Here is a 15,451-nt window from a genome sequence, read left to right as displayed (position 1 = left end):
ACTAATCTTTCAAATAAAATCCTCTATTAATCTCAAGGAAAAGTGAAGAATGAAATATTTAACCATTGATTCACCTCTTAAGATTTGAACTCATGAAACTCTGCTGACTGAGACAATTCAATTGGTTGAAAAGTTAAAATAAAAAAAAATGAAAATTTTATAAAATATGCCTATTAAACCAATGCATTTATGACTATGGGTTCGTTTGAGAAGTAGATTGATTTTTTGGCTATTTTAGTCTGGAGCTAAAAAGTCTCGTTTGAGAATGACTTTTTGACTTTTTTGATTTTTTGTAAGAGAAAGAATATAATGATTATATGTTGAATGTGATGCTTTATCTTATTGGGTTAAAAAACCTATTTTATCTTTTTGTGACTAACTCTAAACCCAACCCATCTTCCCAAACAGAGGGTCTATTGTATCATCACTAGGAATGCTTGAATGATCAGTTAAGATTGTTAATAAGAAAAAAGTAATGTTATGATGTTGATATATTTTTTTTTATCACATTATTATTTTTTTTATTTGACATATATATTAATTGAATATCAATGACAACAATTCCCATGAATCTCATTAAAATTCAACTAAGTATGATCATTCTAATATTATAGGGGAAAAAAAAGAAGAAGATATGTAACTATCAAATAACCAAACACCTTGTATTGTATTGTATTGTGATTGTAGATATAATATCGGATCGAAAGGGCACGTCGGATGAGACCATTTCAACTATCAATCGATCATCATCTACCTAAGAAAGATACCATGCGTGTTTATGATAACCATGACTACACAGCCCTAACTAATCATATTTATTTAAATACTCAAAAATAAATAAAAAATAATAAGAAGAATTAGCCAATCATCGTGTGTTCTTGGCTGCATGGTAAGCTTGAGCTCACCTAACAGGCTTACCCCAATTATTTACTTATTTATTTAATTTCTGGAAATAAAAAATTATAGAACAAAGTCTCAAGGATCTTTTGTAGATAACACGGAATGTATGTGTACAACATAATTTATTCAAAAAATGGCTGTGCCATAGTTTTATCGAAAAAATCTCAAGTCGGTTGCGAGAAAAGGATGGATGAACAATCAACCATATAAAAAAAAATCTGTAGCACATTACTACAAAGATTCAATAAATTCAACAATCACACAAACAATCCCCAAATAAATACAAACGGACTAGAAAGGCTAAGTGAAGAAAATCGCACCTCAATTCTCGTGAGATGAATGAGCTATTGGCGAATGGGCTCGGTTCACAGAATGTCATCTAAGAGGAGTAAAAATTTGATGTTATCACTTTGGAGTGGGAGGAAAAAACAAAAATGATATGTATCCAAAAATATTATCTAGAAAAGTGCACAAAATTTGAATTTATGGCGTAGATTTAAACTGTGTCATAAATTACAAATAAAATGAACCTGATTAATGCATTTTAAATTCAGAAATAATATGTATTTATTAAAAGTGTCTAGAATTTGAATGTATAATTTAGATTTAAATTTGTGGTGGCATGAGCCCTACCTAACATGAATCTAATCTATATATTTCAAATTCTTGATAATTTTCTAACTACATACCATGGTTGCTTCAAATTTTGAGTATTGTTGTTAGACAAATGAAACTTCAACTATTTTGTTTTGTTTAATCTAGAACGGAATGTACAATCCTCTTTTTGAGAAGAAAAAAAAAAAAAAAAATCAATCAACTTGTTTGGTTTTAATTTTCAAAAAATTTTATTTTTTTATTTTTCTAATTTTAATATTTTCAATGAATTTTAAAAAAAATTTAAGTAATTTTTTTTTTGAATTTTTAGACATACTTAACATAAATACACTTAAAAAGGTATAATATTTGTAAATTTTTTTTAAAAAAAATACATTAAATACCAAAAAATACAAAAAAAAAAAACAAAAATTCAATACATTTTTCATATTTTTATATATTTATTAATTTTTTAAAATATTTTTTCATGGGGACACTTTTTTATAAATCATTTTTCACCTTACTTATATTCCATTTAGTTCACATTATTTTTTTATATTCCAATAAGTCTTATGAGTGACATAATTATCAAAATACCCCTAATAATATTCACATTTATAGTGTCAATGTTCACGCTATCAATATGAATGTTGACATCGTCAATCTGAATGTTAACATGTCAATTTGAATGTTCACACTGTCAATGTGAATATTCACATTGTAAAATATGAATGTTCACGTCACTAAATTGTTAACCGTTCAAAAAAATTTGTAAGGTAGAAATGTCTATAAAATATTTTAAATATGAGAATTAAGATTTGGTAGATCAAATATTCAAATAATAAGACTTATTGGAATACAAGAATATCTTTTGAACTAATTAGGATACAAACACTTGAAAAATAATTTTTTTAATAAATCTTCATTTTTCATAAATATTTTACTACACATCTAAGTAAGGTGCATATAAAAAAGTAAAAAAATTACTTAAAATTTAAAAAATATTCACTAAAAACAAAAAAAAATACGAAAGATAAAATATTCAATTTTTAAAAAACTGAATTAAAAAACTAAAATCAAACACACTGTATATTATCTTCCATGAATTATTTATAATCTTGCCTTACATAACACGGTTGTAGGTCCACTGACCACACCACTGCCACATTAATTAATAATAAGATGGTAGTTCTGAAAAATGCCAATGCCATGGTCCACTTGTTTATTTGGTGACGGGAAACACAGTTAATTTATATGGACTTGGCATCTCTCCCATGCCTGAAAATGGCTGTCCAACTGACCTTCATCAAAATGAATAACTGGACAGTTTTCTTGCATATAAAGAATAATAAAATTTGCCCTAACCATCCTAATCGTGGAATGAGAAACATTGTTGTATGTCAACTAAAAACTAGGTCGTGACAACCACTCTATATTCCTTTAATTCTATGTTAAGTTGTTATATGTTCCATTACATATATACACCTCAACATTGTTCCCTTGTTGCTAACCAAACATTTTTGTTTTTTGGGGGTAATTGCTTGTTGATTTGGGATTAAATGGGTTGTAAGATATGGCAACAACAACAGGGTGGTGGGAAGATCAAGATCCTCTTGAGTTCAGCCACCGTGAAAGAGCCGTTTCAAATCCTCATCACCAGCCTTCTCAGCCTCCTCCTCCCCCTTGCATTCCTCCTCCTCGCCAGGCTTTCAACTGCTCACTTTCTCTTCTCCACCGCCCCTAACTACCCTCAAACACAGATTTCCTCTCTCCTAATCTCTCTCTTCTTCAATACAAACCCAACTCTTCTCCACGCTCTCATTTCCTTTGTCAGCGTCGCTACCCTCATGCACAGCCTGTCTGGCCGTGCAACGCTCACAACCGACTCTCCTGGACCCGTTTCCCGGTTGTACACTGCATGGATTTTGCTATGCACGTTACAAGTTTGTGTAGGTTTGGGTATTGAAGGGAGCATAGCGGCTGGAATTGATGGTTCGGGTTTTGGTCACGAGCGAAGTTCTTTAAGCAAAGTCATCTTCTTTCTGGGCTTGCATGAGACGATGGTGTATTGGTCAAGGACGGTTGTGAAGCCTGTGGTTGATGATACGGTTTTTGGGTATGTGAAGGAGGAGAGGTGGGTTGAGAGGGTGGCCATGGCGGCTAGCCTTGGTACCCTGTGGTGGTGGAGGTTGAGAGGCGAGATTGAGTCTCTGGTGGTTATGGTTGAGGTCAAGAGAGAGCTGTTAATAGGTGTTGGGATTGCTGACTTTGTTGGTTGGTGGTTGTATTACTTAACTGTTACTATTGGAATGGTAAAAATTGTAAAGGGCATTATGTGGCTTGGAGTGATATTGCTTTGTAGGAGGGTAGAAGCAAACTCAAGTCCGGTTGATTCTACGGGGAATGAAGAGAAGGTCTAAACTCGAAATGAATATTGGGTATAACGGGTTTCATCTGCCCATCAAATGGGTGGGACCAACCAAGTGATCCTTAGTCGAACTCATTTAAAATTGTTCATTAGTACACATATGACCAATTGATGTGGTATCACGGTTATACTTAATATCTATTGTACATTTTGCTTGTCCAGTTCTAATTCATTTCATTCTTTCCTGGTCAGATTGATCCAATCCAATCAAATACTGTATCCATTTTCTCTTTCCTTGTAATTTGTAACCCACTGTTATACTATATTCGTCACAAATGCTTTGTTAATTTCTTCATCCTAATCCAAACTATCACACTAGAAGTTGTTTTGTAATATTTTAACTTGCATCAAGTCAAGCTGAGAATTATGAAAAAGACATGTTGGTTGATATATATATGTTATATAAAAGTCAACACTACATAAATAGATGTACTATATATTTTATAACCCAACAGTCAACAGCAACATATGTCTAAGGGAAAGTTGGGGTACAGTGGGCAGTACCTTCCTCAGCATACATTGGCGAATCTGTGTCAGTTGTAGGCTCCTCTTCCATTATTGAGAAAAGTAATTAATATCTACACTTTAAACAATCAATAAATTGTGAAAAATTTAACAATGCAAAATAGATAGAGATTTTAATCCATTCCAAACAGAAAATAGAAAATAATGTGATGTAACAATCAACATACAGAAGAAGGCAAAATCAGTTTTACCACTCCATGATGGTTGGTTGCCAATGTTCAAGATGATGATTTGATATGCTTCTGCAACTCTTGGTTTCTGTTTCAAGACGAAAATTTGGCTAAAACTGCAAAGATAACCTTAATAAACAACAGTAAAAAGCATGAAGAAACTCAGAATAAACAATTCACAAGGCTCCTGCTTCAGCTTATGGCAATATAAATGTAAAAAAAAAACGAGGCGGAGCAACATACATTTGCTTAATATGATTAAAAGAAACCAACATTGCAGTTGCAGCAACCGTGGACTAAGCATACGCCACAGGTCAATGAGGGGATTATTTTAAAAAAAAAGGAAAACAATCTTGCTTCAAGAATATCCTAGAAATTGAGCACTAGTTGCATTTATAGCTTGAAAAAGGGCCAGGATGAAGATCATCACTGCATTTTGCAATGATGATCATTACAAATTGGCTTTTGCAACCATCATACATTGTGGCAAAACACATCAATGCAATGTAGATAGATGCTCACGACTTCCATTTGCAAATACAAAATCATCGTAACCCGTGTAAGTTAAGAGTTACTTAGTGGTTTAGACGTGTTGAGATACTATGCAATTGTGGAGGCAAATATGCATGTGCTTAGAGGGCGATAGGCCAAATCATAAAATTAAAAACTTATCAAGTGGATTAATTAGAAAAAAGGAAAACTTCTTGCTTTTGTTTGACTAGAAAATGGAAAATAAAAAGGAAATGATTATGTACTTTTAAAAAATCAATTGCTTGGTTATCATTTTTCAAAAACACTTTTCAGAAAATTTTACTTTCTTATTTTTCGTGTTTTTTTATTTTTACTGATTTTTTTAAATATTTTAAGTAATTTTTTTAATTTTTAGACATATTTAACATAAATATACCTAAAAAATAAAAAAAAATTGAAAAAAATATTTTAAAAATTCACTAAATACGAAAAATATATAAAAAAAAAATGAAAATTCAGTACATTTTTTTATATTTTCATGTATTTATTAAATTTTAAAAATATTTTTTCACAAATTTTTTTACTTTTTAGATACATCTAAGTAAGGTACATCTAAAACAGTAAAAAAAATATTTAAAATTTTAAAAATATTCACTAAAAACAAAAAAACACAAAAATAAAAAAAATTAATTTTTAAAAAATTTAATTCAAAAAACTCAAACCAAACACACTGATTCTTATTTTTTTTATTTGGTTATATACATAGAAAAATGAAACGGTACAAGTAATTAATTTCATTACATTTTCCTTATTCCCTAAGGAAAATGCTAGAGGTACTAAATGTCTCACATGGTGTGAGGTCCGCAAAATATGTGAGACATTTGATCATTTATTTAGTAGAAAATTTGGTGTCCCTATCCTTACCCATTCCCCTATCATTACCCATTCCCTAATGTAATGCACTATAAGGGAATCATTATGTTTTACTGTTTTCTAAGCATTAGGTGAAATTTTTTGGACAAATCCTTAATGGAAGCTCTCTTCCTTTTTCTGATCAAATCTTGGACCCCAACATGACACGGCGCAAAGAACACACACAGGAGCATATTTGGGAGAAATCATTTTTTTAACGAATTTCAAAATGGAAATTCAATCAATCAAAATCCAATTCAGTTTTAAAATTCATTCTAGGCAAACAACACAAATTTCAAATTTTTAATAAAATCATATCCTTTCCAATTCCATCAAATCCTGCTATGCCAAAACGCAACTAACAATTACTATAGACCAATTAAACAGAAGCAAAAAACATGATTGAAACCCTAGAGAAAAAAAATTTAAAATCTTGACAAGAAAAAAGAAAAATTAGGGTTTTATTTGTTTTTGAAAAATTGCTTAAGAGAGGTTTGTACCTCTAGATGGAGGCTCACGAAAATCATCGGAAGTGCTGTCTTCCATCTCTTCCAACTCTTGTAGTATTTTCTTCACCGTAGGGTTCTTCAGGTTGCATTTCTCTAACCCCCATAGCGTACATTAGTTCCACTTGCACAGGTTAAGACACCACACACACACACACACACAAAAAGATTGAGAGAGAGAGGGAGAGAGAGATTTGGAAACTTGAAAACGAAATAGCGCGCAAATATGAAAACTTAAAGTATATATCTCAACCAGAGCAAATATGATCGTTAGTGAGATCCTGAGCTCTGGAGAGGCCCAGCATGACCATGGTTGCTCCAGAGAAGAGAAAGATCACCTGGTTCGTAGCACTAAGAAGATCAAAAGCACATCTGAGTTATCTGATAATGTTATGGAGGTATAGAGCTCGGAGTATTGTGCTCAAGGGAAGGATAACCCTACCTCTGTTGGAAAATTTGGTTTTATAAGGTGTATTTTGGGCCCACTTTGAGCCCATAATTGAGTTGGCTCCAAACGTTTTTTGGGATGGGTCTAAAGAGGTGACGTGTTTCTTGCAGGTGACGTGTTTCTTGCCACATAGTAAATCACACGGCGAAGACGGTTTGTCAAAACCATTTATGAGTAAATGAAAACTTGGCGTCGTTTTTGGGTTCATGAAATGGACGTTTAAAGAATTAAATGTAGGTTTCCTTTCAATTAGTTTTCCCACATTGAAACTTTAAGAGAGTTTTTATGAGTATATAAGCTCTTAGTGTACTAACTTGGGTTGGGCCCCAAGGGGCACCCCAAGTTTGTAGAAGGGAGGAGTTATGGACAAAATGAACCTTAGCCCAAACCACCACACGCGCGCGCGGGGCCGTCGCTGTCCGACCGACCGAGCCGTGCCGTGCGCGGGTGTAGGTCGAGTCAGTTCTTATATTAATTTTTTGGGACAAAATTCATTCACATTTTTTTCAAAAATTATTGCGGGAAATTAATTTAAATTTGAATTCAAAATTTCTGTCCAAACAAACCTTCTCCAGTCTAATATTCCAACAGTTTAAACTGCTCTAAAACAGTTTTAAAACTGCCAAGTTGAACCGGACAGATTTATTAACAGTTCAAACAGGTTCGGGTTTTTTAACAGGTTCAAAACTGGGTTCAAATAGTTTTTGCACCTGTTCAGTTTGAAACATACATTTTCAGGTTTGATTTTATACCTGTTCGGGCAGTTTGTGTTGCCTATAAATTCAGACCATTCCAGCAGTTATTCTCATCGGAAAAAACAGTCTGAGATTATTTTTTTACTGTCCAATTTTCTGCTCTATTGCATATATTCTTCATATTAGTTTTTTAGGAAAATTAAAGAAAGTATAGAACACAGGTTCTAGTTCGCCGAACAAATTGTTTGGAGTGCTACTACAATTTGTAAAGATTATTGTATCTTGGGAGATAGACGCCATAAGTCCGTAAACACCAAAGCGGGGCGAATCTGTCTTAAGGATATAATGTCACACACTCGACTTGATCTTTTAATTTTTTAGACAACGCGTGGATCCTAGAAGGGAGGAGTTATGGATCAATAGCACTCCATGAATTTAAAGGCAAGCGCAAGTTGAGGGTGTAAACAGTTAACCTACGTATGGCCCACGCTTTGATTTTTCTGCATCATGGGTGATCTGTTATTATTCTGTGCCATACGTTATACAGGAACCTGATTTAAACATGGTTAACTGTTCATGTTGACCCATGTCACGGTCAACATATTACGCCTATAAAATATAATCGATGTGATGCATTTAATGGTGGGTTCCTGATCATCGATTATGGCGACTACGTTCCGATTTTCGTAACGGCGTCCATATACCGCCAGAACTAAATTAAATTTTAGTCGCCGTTGGACAACCTCCAGCAGATCTGGTGTTTCTGGTCGAAGTTATTTTAAACTACGGAAACATAGTTATTACAAAAAAAAACGATTCACGTCTAAATCGTTGTGTGATTCCATCTGGAGGATTGACGATTTCCTCCCGTATGATGAGCCTCATTTTTTCCATTTCGATTTGCCGGAGGTTGGTACTGAAAGGGATGAACGGCTATCCCGAAAATTGAAGCTGTTAGGGCTCTACATCCAGGGTGTAGTTTTACGTCAAACTGGCGGTCTCTCCGAAGTTGCAGTTGATACGCCTGGTCTCGAAAGCGACATGCGTGATGCCCCTACTCAGACTGGGGAACAAACTGTGGCCATTGATCCATCTGCTATACTTGACAATGGACAGTGTGAATTTGTCGTTGTGTTGGATCGGTTTCCTAATCCTGCGTATACGCCTAAGTTTGAAGATGTTTTTCTGTGGTCCAGTGGTGACCCACGAACTGGTTGTATGGTCAGGGGCACGGAAATAGACCGTTTTGTTGTATTGCGGCGTGTCCCCGTTGTAATGCCGCCGCAATCGAATGAATATCCAGTTGTTAGCCGTCAAGGCGTTAAAACATTTATCAACATCGGAAAAAATGTTGTGTCCGAATTCCGAGATAGTTTAGGCCAACTGAACGGCGCGTACAATAATATTGTAAAAAACGCAATTATTTGTTATTTTGTGTGGGAATGTCGCACAAAATCGATTGTAAGCGCGCATTTGAATTGTAGATTGAAATATTGTTACTAGTAAAATAATTTCTTATTAATACAAATATTTGTTACAAATTATTTTACAATTGTCTCCGTTGTACATTTGCTTTCTGGGCTGATGTGGATCCTTCCAGTGCGGCTTTTACAGCTTCTCCTATTAATTTAGCCGCGTCGTCCGTAGTGAGTCTTGATGATTCTGAGTTATTGGATCCGGCCTCGCTTACTGATGGGCCTATGTCAACTGGGCCGCTAGGCTGATTATTTGGGCCAGAGTTGATTAATGATGGGCCGTGGGTCGGCAAAATTATGTCCCGCCGACTGAATGATTGAGGCCCATCCCGAATTGAACTTGCTGACATTCGTGCCGCCATTATTCTTTGGGCCGTTGAACCGTATTGGCCCATCGGTGCTGACAATGTCTTTGTGGATCGAAAATGTGATTCGGAATTGCTGCGTGTTAGTCTTGCCTTCGTCACTTTGCGCTCCACGTGCCAAATATCCACGTGGCTGTTGTTGAATACCTTGGACAAAACAGTTATTAATGGCGGCCGATAAGTAATTTCCTCTGGGAACGATGATGTTTGGAAAGCCAATGTTGCTTTCATTTTGCAATATTTCACATCATCGTTGATGTTTGTTTGTAGCAATTTGTAGGACCCTGTCCATGGACATCCTTTTTTATCTGCTGCAGCATAGGCGTTTCCAAAATATGTTATGTCTACTGGGCATGTAACTGGAAACGTAAAGCGGGCCTGTAATTGATCATCCGCCCGTAGCCGTGTGTCTCGTATTTCGACTTCGACGCGGCCGGTGGAATTAAACGGACACTGTGGCCTGTAGCTTAGCTTGCATTTGTCAATCATCATAGACTTAAACGTGAGTTTTTGCCACATTGTATCGCCTATCTTTGGATTATAGATTGGTATGTTGGATACCGGCACGTTTGATGTTGCATCTATGATTTGGGTTTCCAAATCACCCTCTTCATTTTCATGGAGATTATCTGTAAGATCGGCTTGTTGTGTTTCTTCAGACATTATGATAGCGCAGCGATATGTTAGAATTGTCAGGCACACAATTCTCGTATGGGCATCAATGGCTAATGTTCTTATATATCTTATTTCATGGAGTTTGGATAATTAATTTAAAACGCGTTGTCTAAAACGACGTCGCATTGATGCCATAACTCACTCTCGATGACGTCACTTACTCTCTCGGATGACGCAAGTCACTCTCTCAAAAACTTTACTGGTGGAAGAGAGTTAGGGAGTGAGTTATATAGGTGCCCAGGAGCGTCCCACTAATATTACCTGGGACGCTCCCCCCGTGCCACGTGTCGTCCCCCGATTGGTGCTCTCTTCCGCATTTTGTATCTTCCTGCGTTGGGCCTTCTTCTTTGCATTACGATGGCTCTTCTTGATTGGCTCTGGCGAACAGGGGCTCGTTGAGTGTGTAGAATTCTGCGTTTCGGATCGTCCACGCTTTGAGCCCGGCGTGTTCATGTTTTTCCAAATACTCTTTGTAGCTGGAGTCTTCTCCGGGGTTGCATAATATAATACTTGGAATCCCGCCCGTTATTTTCTTTGGGCGGGCATATTTACAATTTGAAAAAAAGTCCCGTTGTGCTCCAATAAACTCGCACCAATGTTTCAAATATTGTGGGGCCACATCATCAATTATGTTGTAGAAAGCGTCGTTCTTGTGGTCCCTCAGGTCGATGTGGCCTGAATAATAATTATGTGGTCCCAAAGACCGGGCCCAACATGTTTTCCCAATTCTAGATGGGCCTTCAATTATAATGCTTTTGGGCCTATGCGGTCTTTGGGCTTCGTCTGTTATATTGTCTGCAACCCATTGCTGTATTGCTGCTGGAACGACCCATACTGTGTCTGTAAATGGATGAACATACGGCAATGGTGGATTAAATGAAATCCGGTCATAATTTGATGACAATTTGTCATAATTTAACCAGAAACATTTTGGGTCGCCATTTCGTACCACTGCTAGTGCTTCGTCCTTAGTGCCGGCTGCAAGTGCATCCCGGTATATATTGTCTTTGTTATTCTGGTTAGCGCAGCGGCTCCTCTCACGGAATTCGCCCCATTCTGTGTAATCCCCGTGTTTGGAGATGTATTCCAGCACATTCTGATGGTTGTATGCTCCCTGTACATTTGGATGGAAATGGCGACTATTTCGATCGTGTGTAACGTCGAAGAACCGTTGATCCTGCGTCTGAAAACGGTATGGGAACTGGACAAGAGCATGGAGATGTGGTTGCCCATCCTCATGTAATTCATGTGCAACCCTCACATAATTTGGACCCCTGGTGGTGAACAGCGCTCTAATTTTCTCTAACAATCTCTCTTTAGGAATAGAACACTGGGCATACGTGAGGAAAATGTTCTTGTTTTGGATTCTAAAACGACGTCGCATTGATGCCATAACTCACTCTCGATGACGTCACTTACTCTCTCGGATGACGCAAGTCACTCTCTGAAAACTTTACTGGTGGAAGAGAGTTAGGGAGTGAGTTATATAGGTGCCCAGGAGCGTCCCACTAATATTACCTGGGACGCTCCCCCCCGCGCCACGTGTCGTCCCCCGATTGGTGCTCCCTTCCGCATTTTGAGGCGTGTTGTCGGCTAGTGTCTCCGCTCCGCGCCCAGATCTGCGGCCAGGATTAAAAATCTAAAAAGGCAAGCGCCGCTCCCCGATCTGCGGCCAGGATTAAAAATCGAAAAAGGCAAGCACAGGCGGGAAATTATATAAGCCAAAATAATTGGGGGAGTTTGAATTATTTTGCAAATGGATCGCGGAGATCTAGGACAATTTCGGCGGTTGATTTTAAAATACGAGCCGGATCTATTGTTGCTGCACTGGTCCTTGCTGGTCGTCGGCAAAAACAACGCCGAAAGTTTAATCCGGCTCATCAACGCCTTACAGCGGCAAAAAGATGCTCTATTCGCCGGTATGAAAGCGGTTTCCGAACTAGAAACCCAAGCGACGTCAGACATATATTCCGTCGCTGATGTCTGCTACATCACCGCGCCTTCACAAAATCAGCCCGTGCGTTCTGGTTCTGGATGTGTAGATAATAAAAAATAATTGTAAATTATTATTCTGTAACTGTTTTATGCGTAGTAAAATTTGGGCCTTATCTTTAGTGTCCACTTCTTTCATAGTCTGCATGGGCCTCTAACTGATGGGCCTATGTGTATTGGGCCGCGTTGCTTACTGATGGGCCTATCTCTAGTGGGCTGATGTACCATATGTCTGGGCCTATTTTAAAATAACTAATAAACATTAAATGGGCCTCATTGTTGTAATTGGGCCGTTAGTTTGTTTACCAATTACAGCCCATTTACCTAGCTTAAACCTGCTCAGAAATGGAATTTATTAAGACGCATAAATTCAATAAAACTGAATTTTTATTTAATAATAAAAATTTACATAAATATTGTCCCATCGCCAATTTTTTACATAATATGAAAGCTTGTCGAGTACAATGGTCAGTGCGAGACAATAGTTTACAGGGCTAATAATCCCAAAGCTGGATAATTTGGTCCTCATCCTGCGTGCAATAAGCTGGGTAAATACAGTCTCCGACAGGCTTCTGCGACCAGGGGCTGTCAGCCACGTATACATTGTCGCTGTAAACGTCCGGATTCCCAATGCTTTCCGGAGGTTGTAGTTGAATAGGCATCGTATCTTGTAGACCCTCGTTGCCCGGTCTGGAGAGGTCTATTGCTTTGAACCACATCGGGTTCATCAAAGTGTCGTAAAAGACCCCTGACAGCGTCCTCTCTCTCCAATGTATGTGGTTCGATACATCCGTTGACGTGGAATAACGAACACCCGCATTGGAAGTGGAATATCTTCCTGCGTTGGGCCTTCTTCTTTGCATTACGATGGCTCTTCTTGATTGGCTCTGGCGAACAGGGGCTCGTTGAGTGTGTAGAATTCTGCGTTTCGGATCGTCCACGCTTTGAGCCCGGCGTGTTCATGTTTTTCCAAATACTCTTTGTAGCTGGAGTCTTCTCCGGGGTTGCATAATATAATACTTGGAATCCCGCCCGTTATTTTCTTTGGGCGGGCATATTTACAATTTGAAAAAAAGTCTCGTTGCGCTCCAATAAACTCGCGCCAATGTTTCAAATATTATGGGGCCACATCATCAATTATGTTGTAGAAAGCGTCGTTCTTGTGGTCCCTCAGGTCGATGTGGCCTGAATAATAATTATGTGGTCCCAAAGATCGGGCCCAACATGTTTTCCCAATTCTAGATGGGCCTTCAATTATAATGCTTTTGGGCCTATGCGGTCTTTGGGCTTCGTCTGTTATATTGTCTGCAACCCATTGCTGTATTGCTGCTGGAACGACCCATACTGTGTCTGTAAATGGATGAACATACGGCAATGGTGGATTAAATGAAATCCGGTCATAATTTGATGACAATTTGTCATAATTTAACCAGAAACATTTTGGGTCGCCATTTCGTACCACTGCTAGTGCTTCGTCCTTAGTGCCGGCTGCAAGTGCATCCCGGTATATATTGTCTTTGTTATTCTGGTTAGCGCAGCGGCTCCTCTCACGGAATTCGCCCCATTCCGTGTAATCCCCGTGTTTGGAGATGTATTCCAGCACATTCTGATGGTTGTATGCTCCCTGTACATTTGGATGGAAATGGCGACTATTTCGATCGTGTGTAACGTCGAAGAACCGTTGATCCTGCGTCTGAAAACGGTATGGGAACTGGACAAGAGCATGGAGATGTGGTTGCCCATCCTCATGTAATTCATGTGCAACCCTGACATAATTTGGACCCCTGGTGGTGAACAACGCTCTAATTTTCTCTAACAATCTCTCTTTAGGAATAGAACACTGGGCATACGTGAAATAACTCAGAATCATCAAGACTCACTACAGACGACGCGGCCAAATTAATAGGAGAAGCTGTAAAAGCCGCACTGGAAGGATAACTGAACGGCACCGATGGGCCAAGGGGCACCCCAAGTTTGTAGAAGGGAGGAGTTATGGACAAAATGAACCTTAGCCCAAACCACCACACGCGCGCGCGGGGTCGTCGCTGTCCGACTGACCGAGCCGTGCCGTGCGCGGGTGTGGGTCGAGTCAGTTCTTATATTAATTTTTTGGGACAAAATTCATTCACATTTTTTTCAAAAATTATTGCGGGAAATTAATTTAAATTTGAATTCAAAATTTCTGTCCAAACAAACCTTCTCCAGTCTAATATTCCAACAGTTTAAACTGCTCTAAAACAGTTTTAAAACTGCCAAGTTGAGCCGGACAGATTTATTAACAGTTCAAACAGGTTCGGGTTTTTTAACAGGTTCAAAACTGGGTTCAAATAGTTTTTGCACCTGTTCAGTTTGAAACATACATTTTCAGGTTTGATTTTATACCTGTTCGGGCAGTTTGTGTTGCCTATAAATTCAGACCATTCCAGCAGTTATTCTCATCGGAAAAAACAGTCTGAGATTATTTTTTTACTGTCCAATTTTCTGCTCTATTGCATATATTCTTCATATTAGTTTTTTAGGAAAATTAAAGAAAGTATAGAACACAGGTTCTAGTTCGCCGAACAAATTGTTTGGAGTGCTACTACAATTTGTAAAGATTATTGTATCTTGGGAGATAGACGCCATAAGTCCGTAAACACCAAAGCGGGGCGAATCTGTCTTAAGGATATAATGTCACACACTCGACTTGATCTTTTAATTTTTCATTCGGTTCGGCAAAATAAATCCTATAAGTTATATATTTTATTTGTTTGATTTAGTTTCAATTTATTTATTGTACACAGAAGATTATTCCAACAATCTTAAGACAGATTCAAATTATTCTGTTTATACAGAATTTTTCGTTTGTTTCCTTTTCTCTTTCTTCTTTTTACATAAATTTTTTTCTGTGGTTTTACAAAATAATATTCTGGTTGGAAAACAAATAGTAGTAATATACTGTTTAATAGATAGTAGCAATATACTGTCTATTTTCTTTGACAACTAGTAGTAATATACTGGTGTCATTAACAATTCAGAATATTTATTTGTGAAATTTTGTCAAAAATTAATTTTGGTTTTCAAAAATTATTTCTGAGTGTTCATTAATTATTTTGTTTCAGTTTTTTAATTATTGAAGTGTTACAAAAATTTAATTTTCTATGGGGAATTAATTTGGTTAAATAAAATTTTATTTTATTTTCAAATTAATTGAAAATAAAAGTTACAATTCTTGTTTCTTTTATTTTAGAGAATTTAGAATTCTGTGGTTTTGATTTAAATTTTCTGTGTAGTATAAAATTCTAATTATAATTTT

At 37.1% G+C, this 15,451-nt stretch overlaps 3 protein-coding genes and 1 long non-coding RNA gene across 7 annotated transcripts; 1 reads left to right on the top strand and 3 right to left on the bottom strand.

Annotated features, from left to right (window-relative positions):
• Positions 1 to 1,005: 1,005 nt before the first annotated feature.
• On the bottom strand, positions 1,006 to 6,965 carry LOC114315411 (uncharacterized). Of its 4 annotated transcripts, none has more exons than XR_014350152.1 (5): positions 6,845 to 6,965; positions 6,501 to 6,602; positions 4,639 to 4,733; positions 4,427 to 4,500; positions 1,006 to 1,279 (listed from the first exon to the last, which is right to left on the bottom strand). It is a non-coding gene; the product is annotated as an uncharacterized LOC114315411 (long non-coding RNA). The 4 variants fall into 4 exon arrangements; XR_014350151.1 differs by having other exon boundaries at positions 4,639 to 4,705; XR_003647788.2 differs by lacking the exon at positions 6,845 to 6,965 and having other exon boundaries at positions 6,501 to 6,639.
• LOC114315409 (uncharacterized) lies at positions 2,589 to 4,209 on the top strand. Its single transcript, XM_028262015.2, has one exon. It carries the CDS (start codon positions 3,054 to 3,056, stop codon positions 3,912 to 3,914), a length of 861 nt encoding a protein of 286 aa, XP_028117816.1. The 5' UTR covers positions 2,589 to 3,053; the 3' UTR covers positions 3,915 to 4,209.
• Positions 6,966 to 10,516: 3,551 nt separating the features above from the next.
• On the bottom strand, positions 10,517 to 11,557 carry LOC145807326 (uncharacterized). The gene has a single exon (XM_082905308.1). The coding sequence runs from the start codon at positions 11,555 to 11,557 to the stop codon at positions 10,517 to 10,519; it is 1,041 nt and encodes a 346-aa protein (XP_082761434.1).
• Positions 11,558 to 13,273: 1,716 nt separating this feature from the next.
• LOC145807325 (uncharacterized) lies at positions 13,274 to 14,026 on the bottom strand. The gene has a single exon (XM_082905306.1). The coding sequence runs from the start codon at positions 14,024 to 14,026 to the stop codon at positions 13,274 to 13,276; it is 753 nt and encodes a 250-aa protein (XP_082761432.1).
• Between the last annotated feature and the right edge of the window lie 1,425 nt (positions 14,027 to 15,451).

Source organism: Camellia sinensis, chromosome 14 (genome assembly GCF_055761805.1).
Source record: "Camellia sinensis isolate YWXY chromosome 14, ASM5576180v1, whole genome shotgun sequence".
In the NCBI taxonomy this organism is placed as follows: Eukaryota; Viridiplantae; Streptophyta; class Magnoliopsida; order Ericales; family Theaceae; genus Camellia; species Camellia sinensis.
The sequence above is the reverse complement of the archived record's forward strand: the minus strand, read 5'-3'. Positions and strand labels throughout refer to the sequence as shown.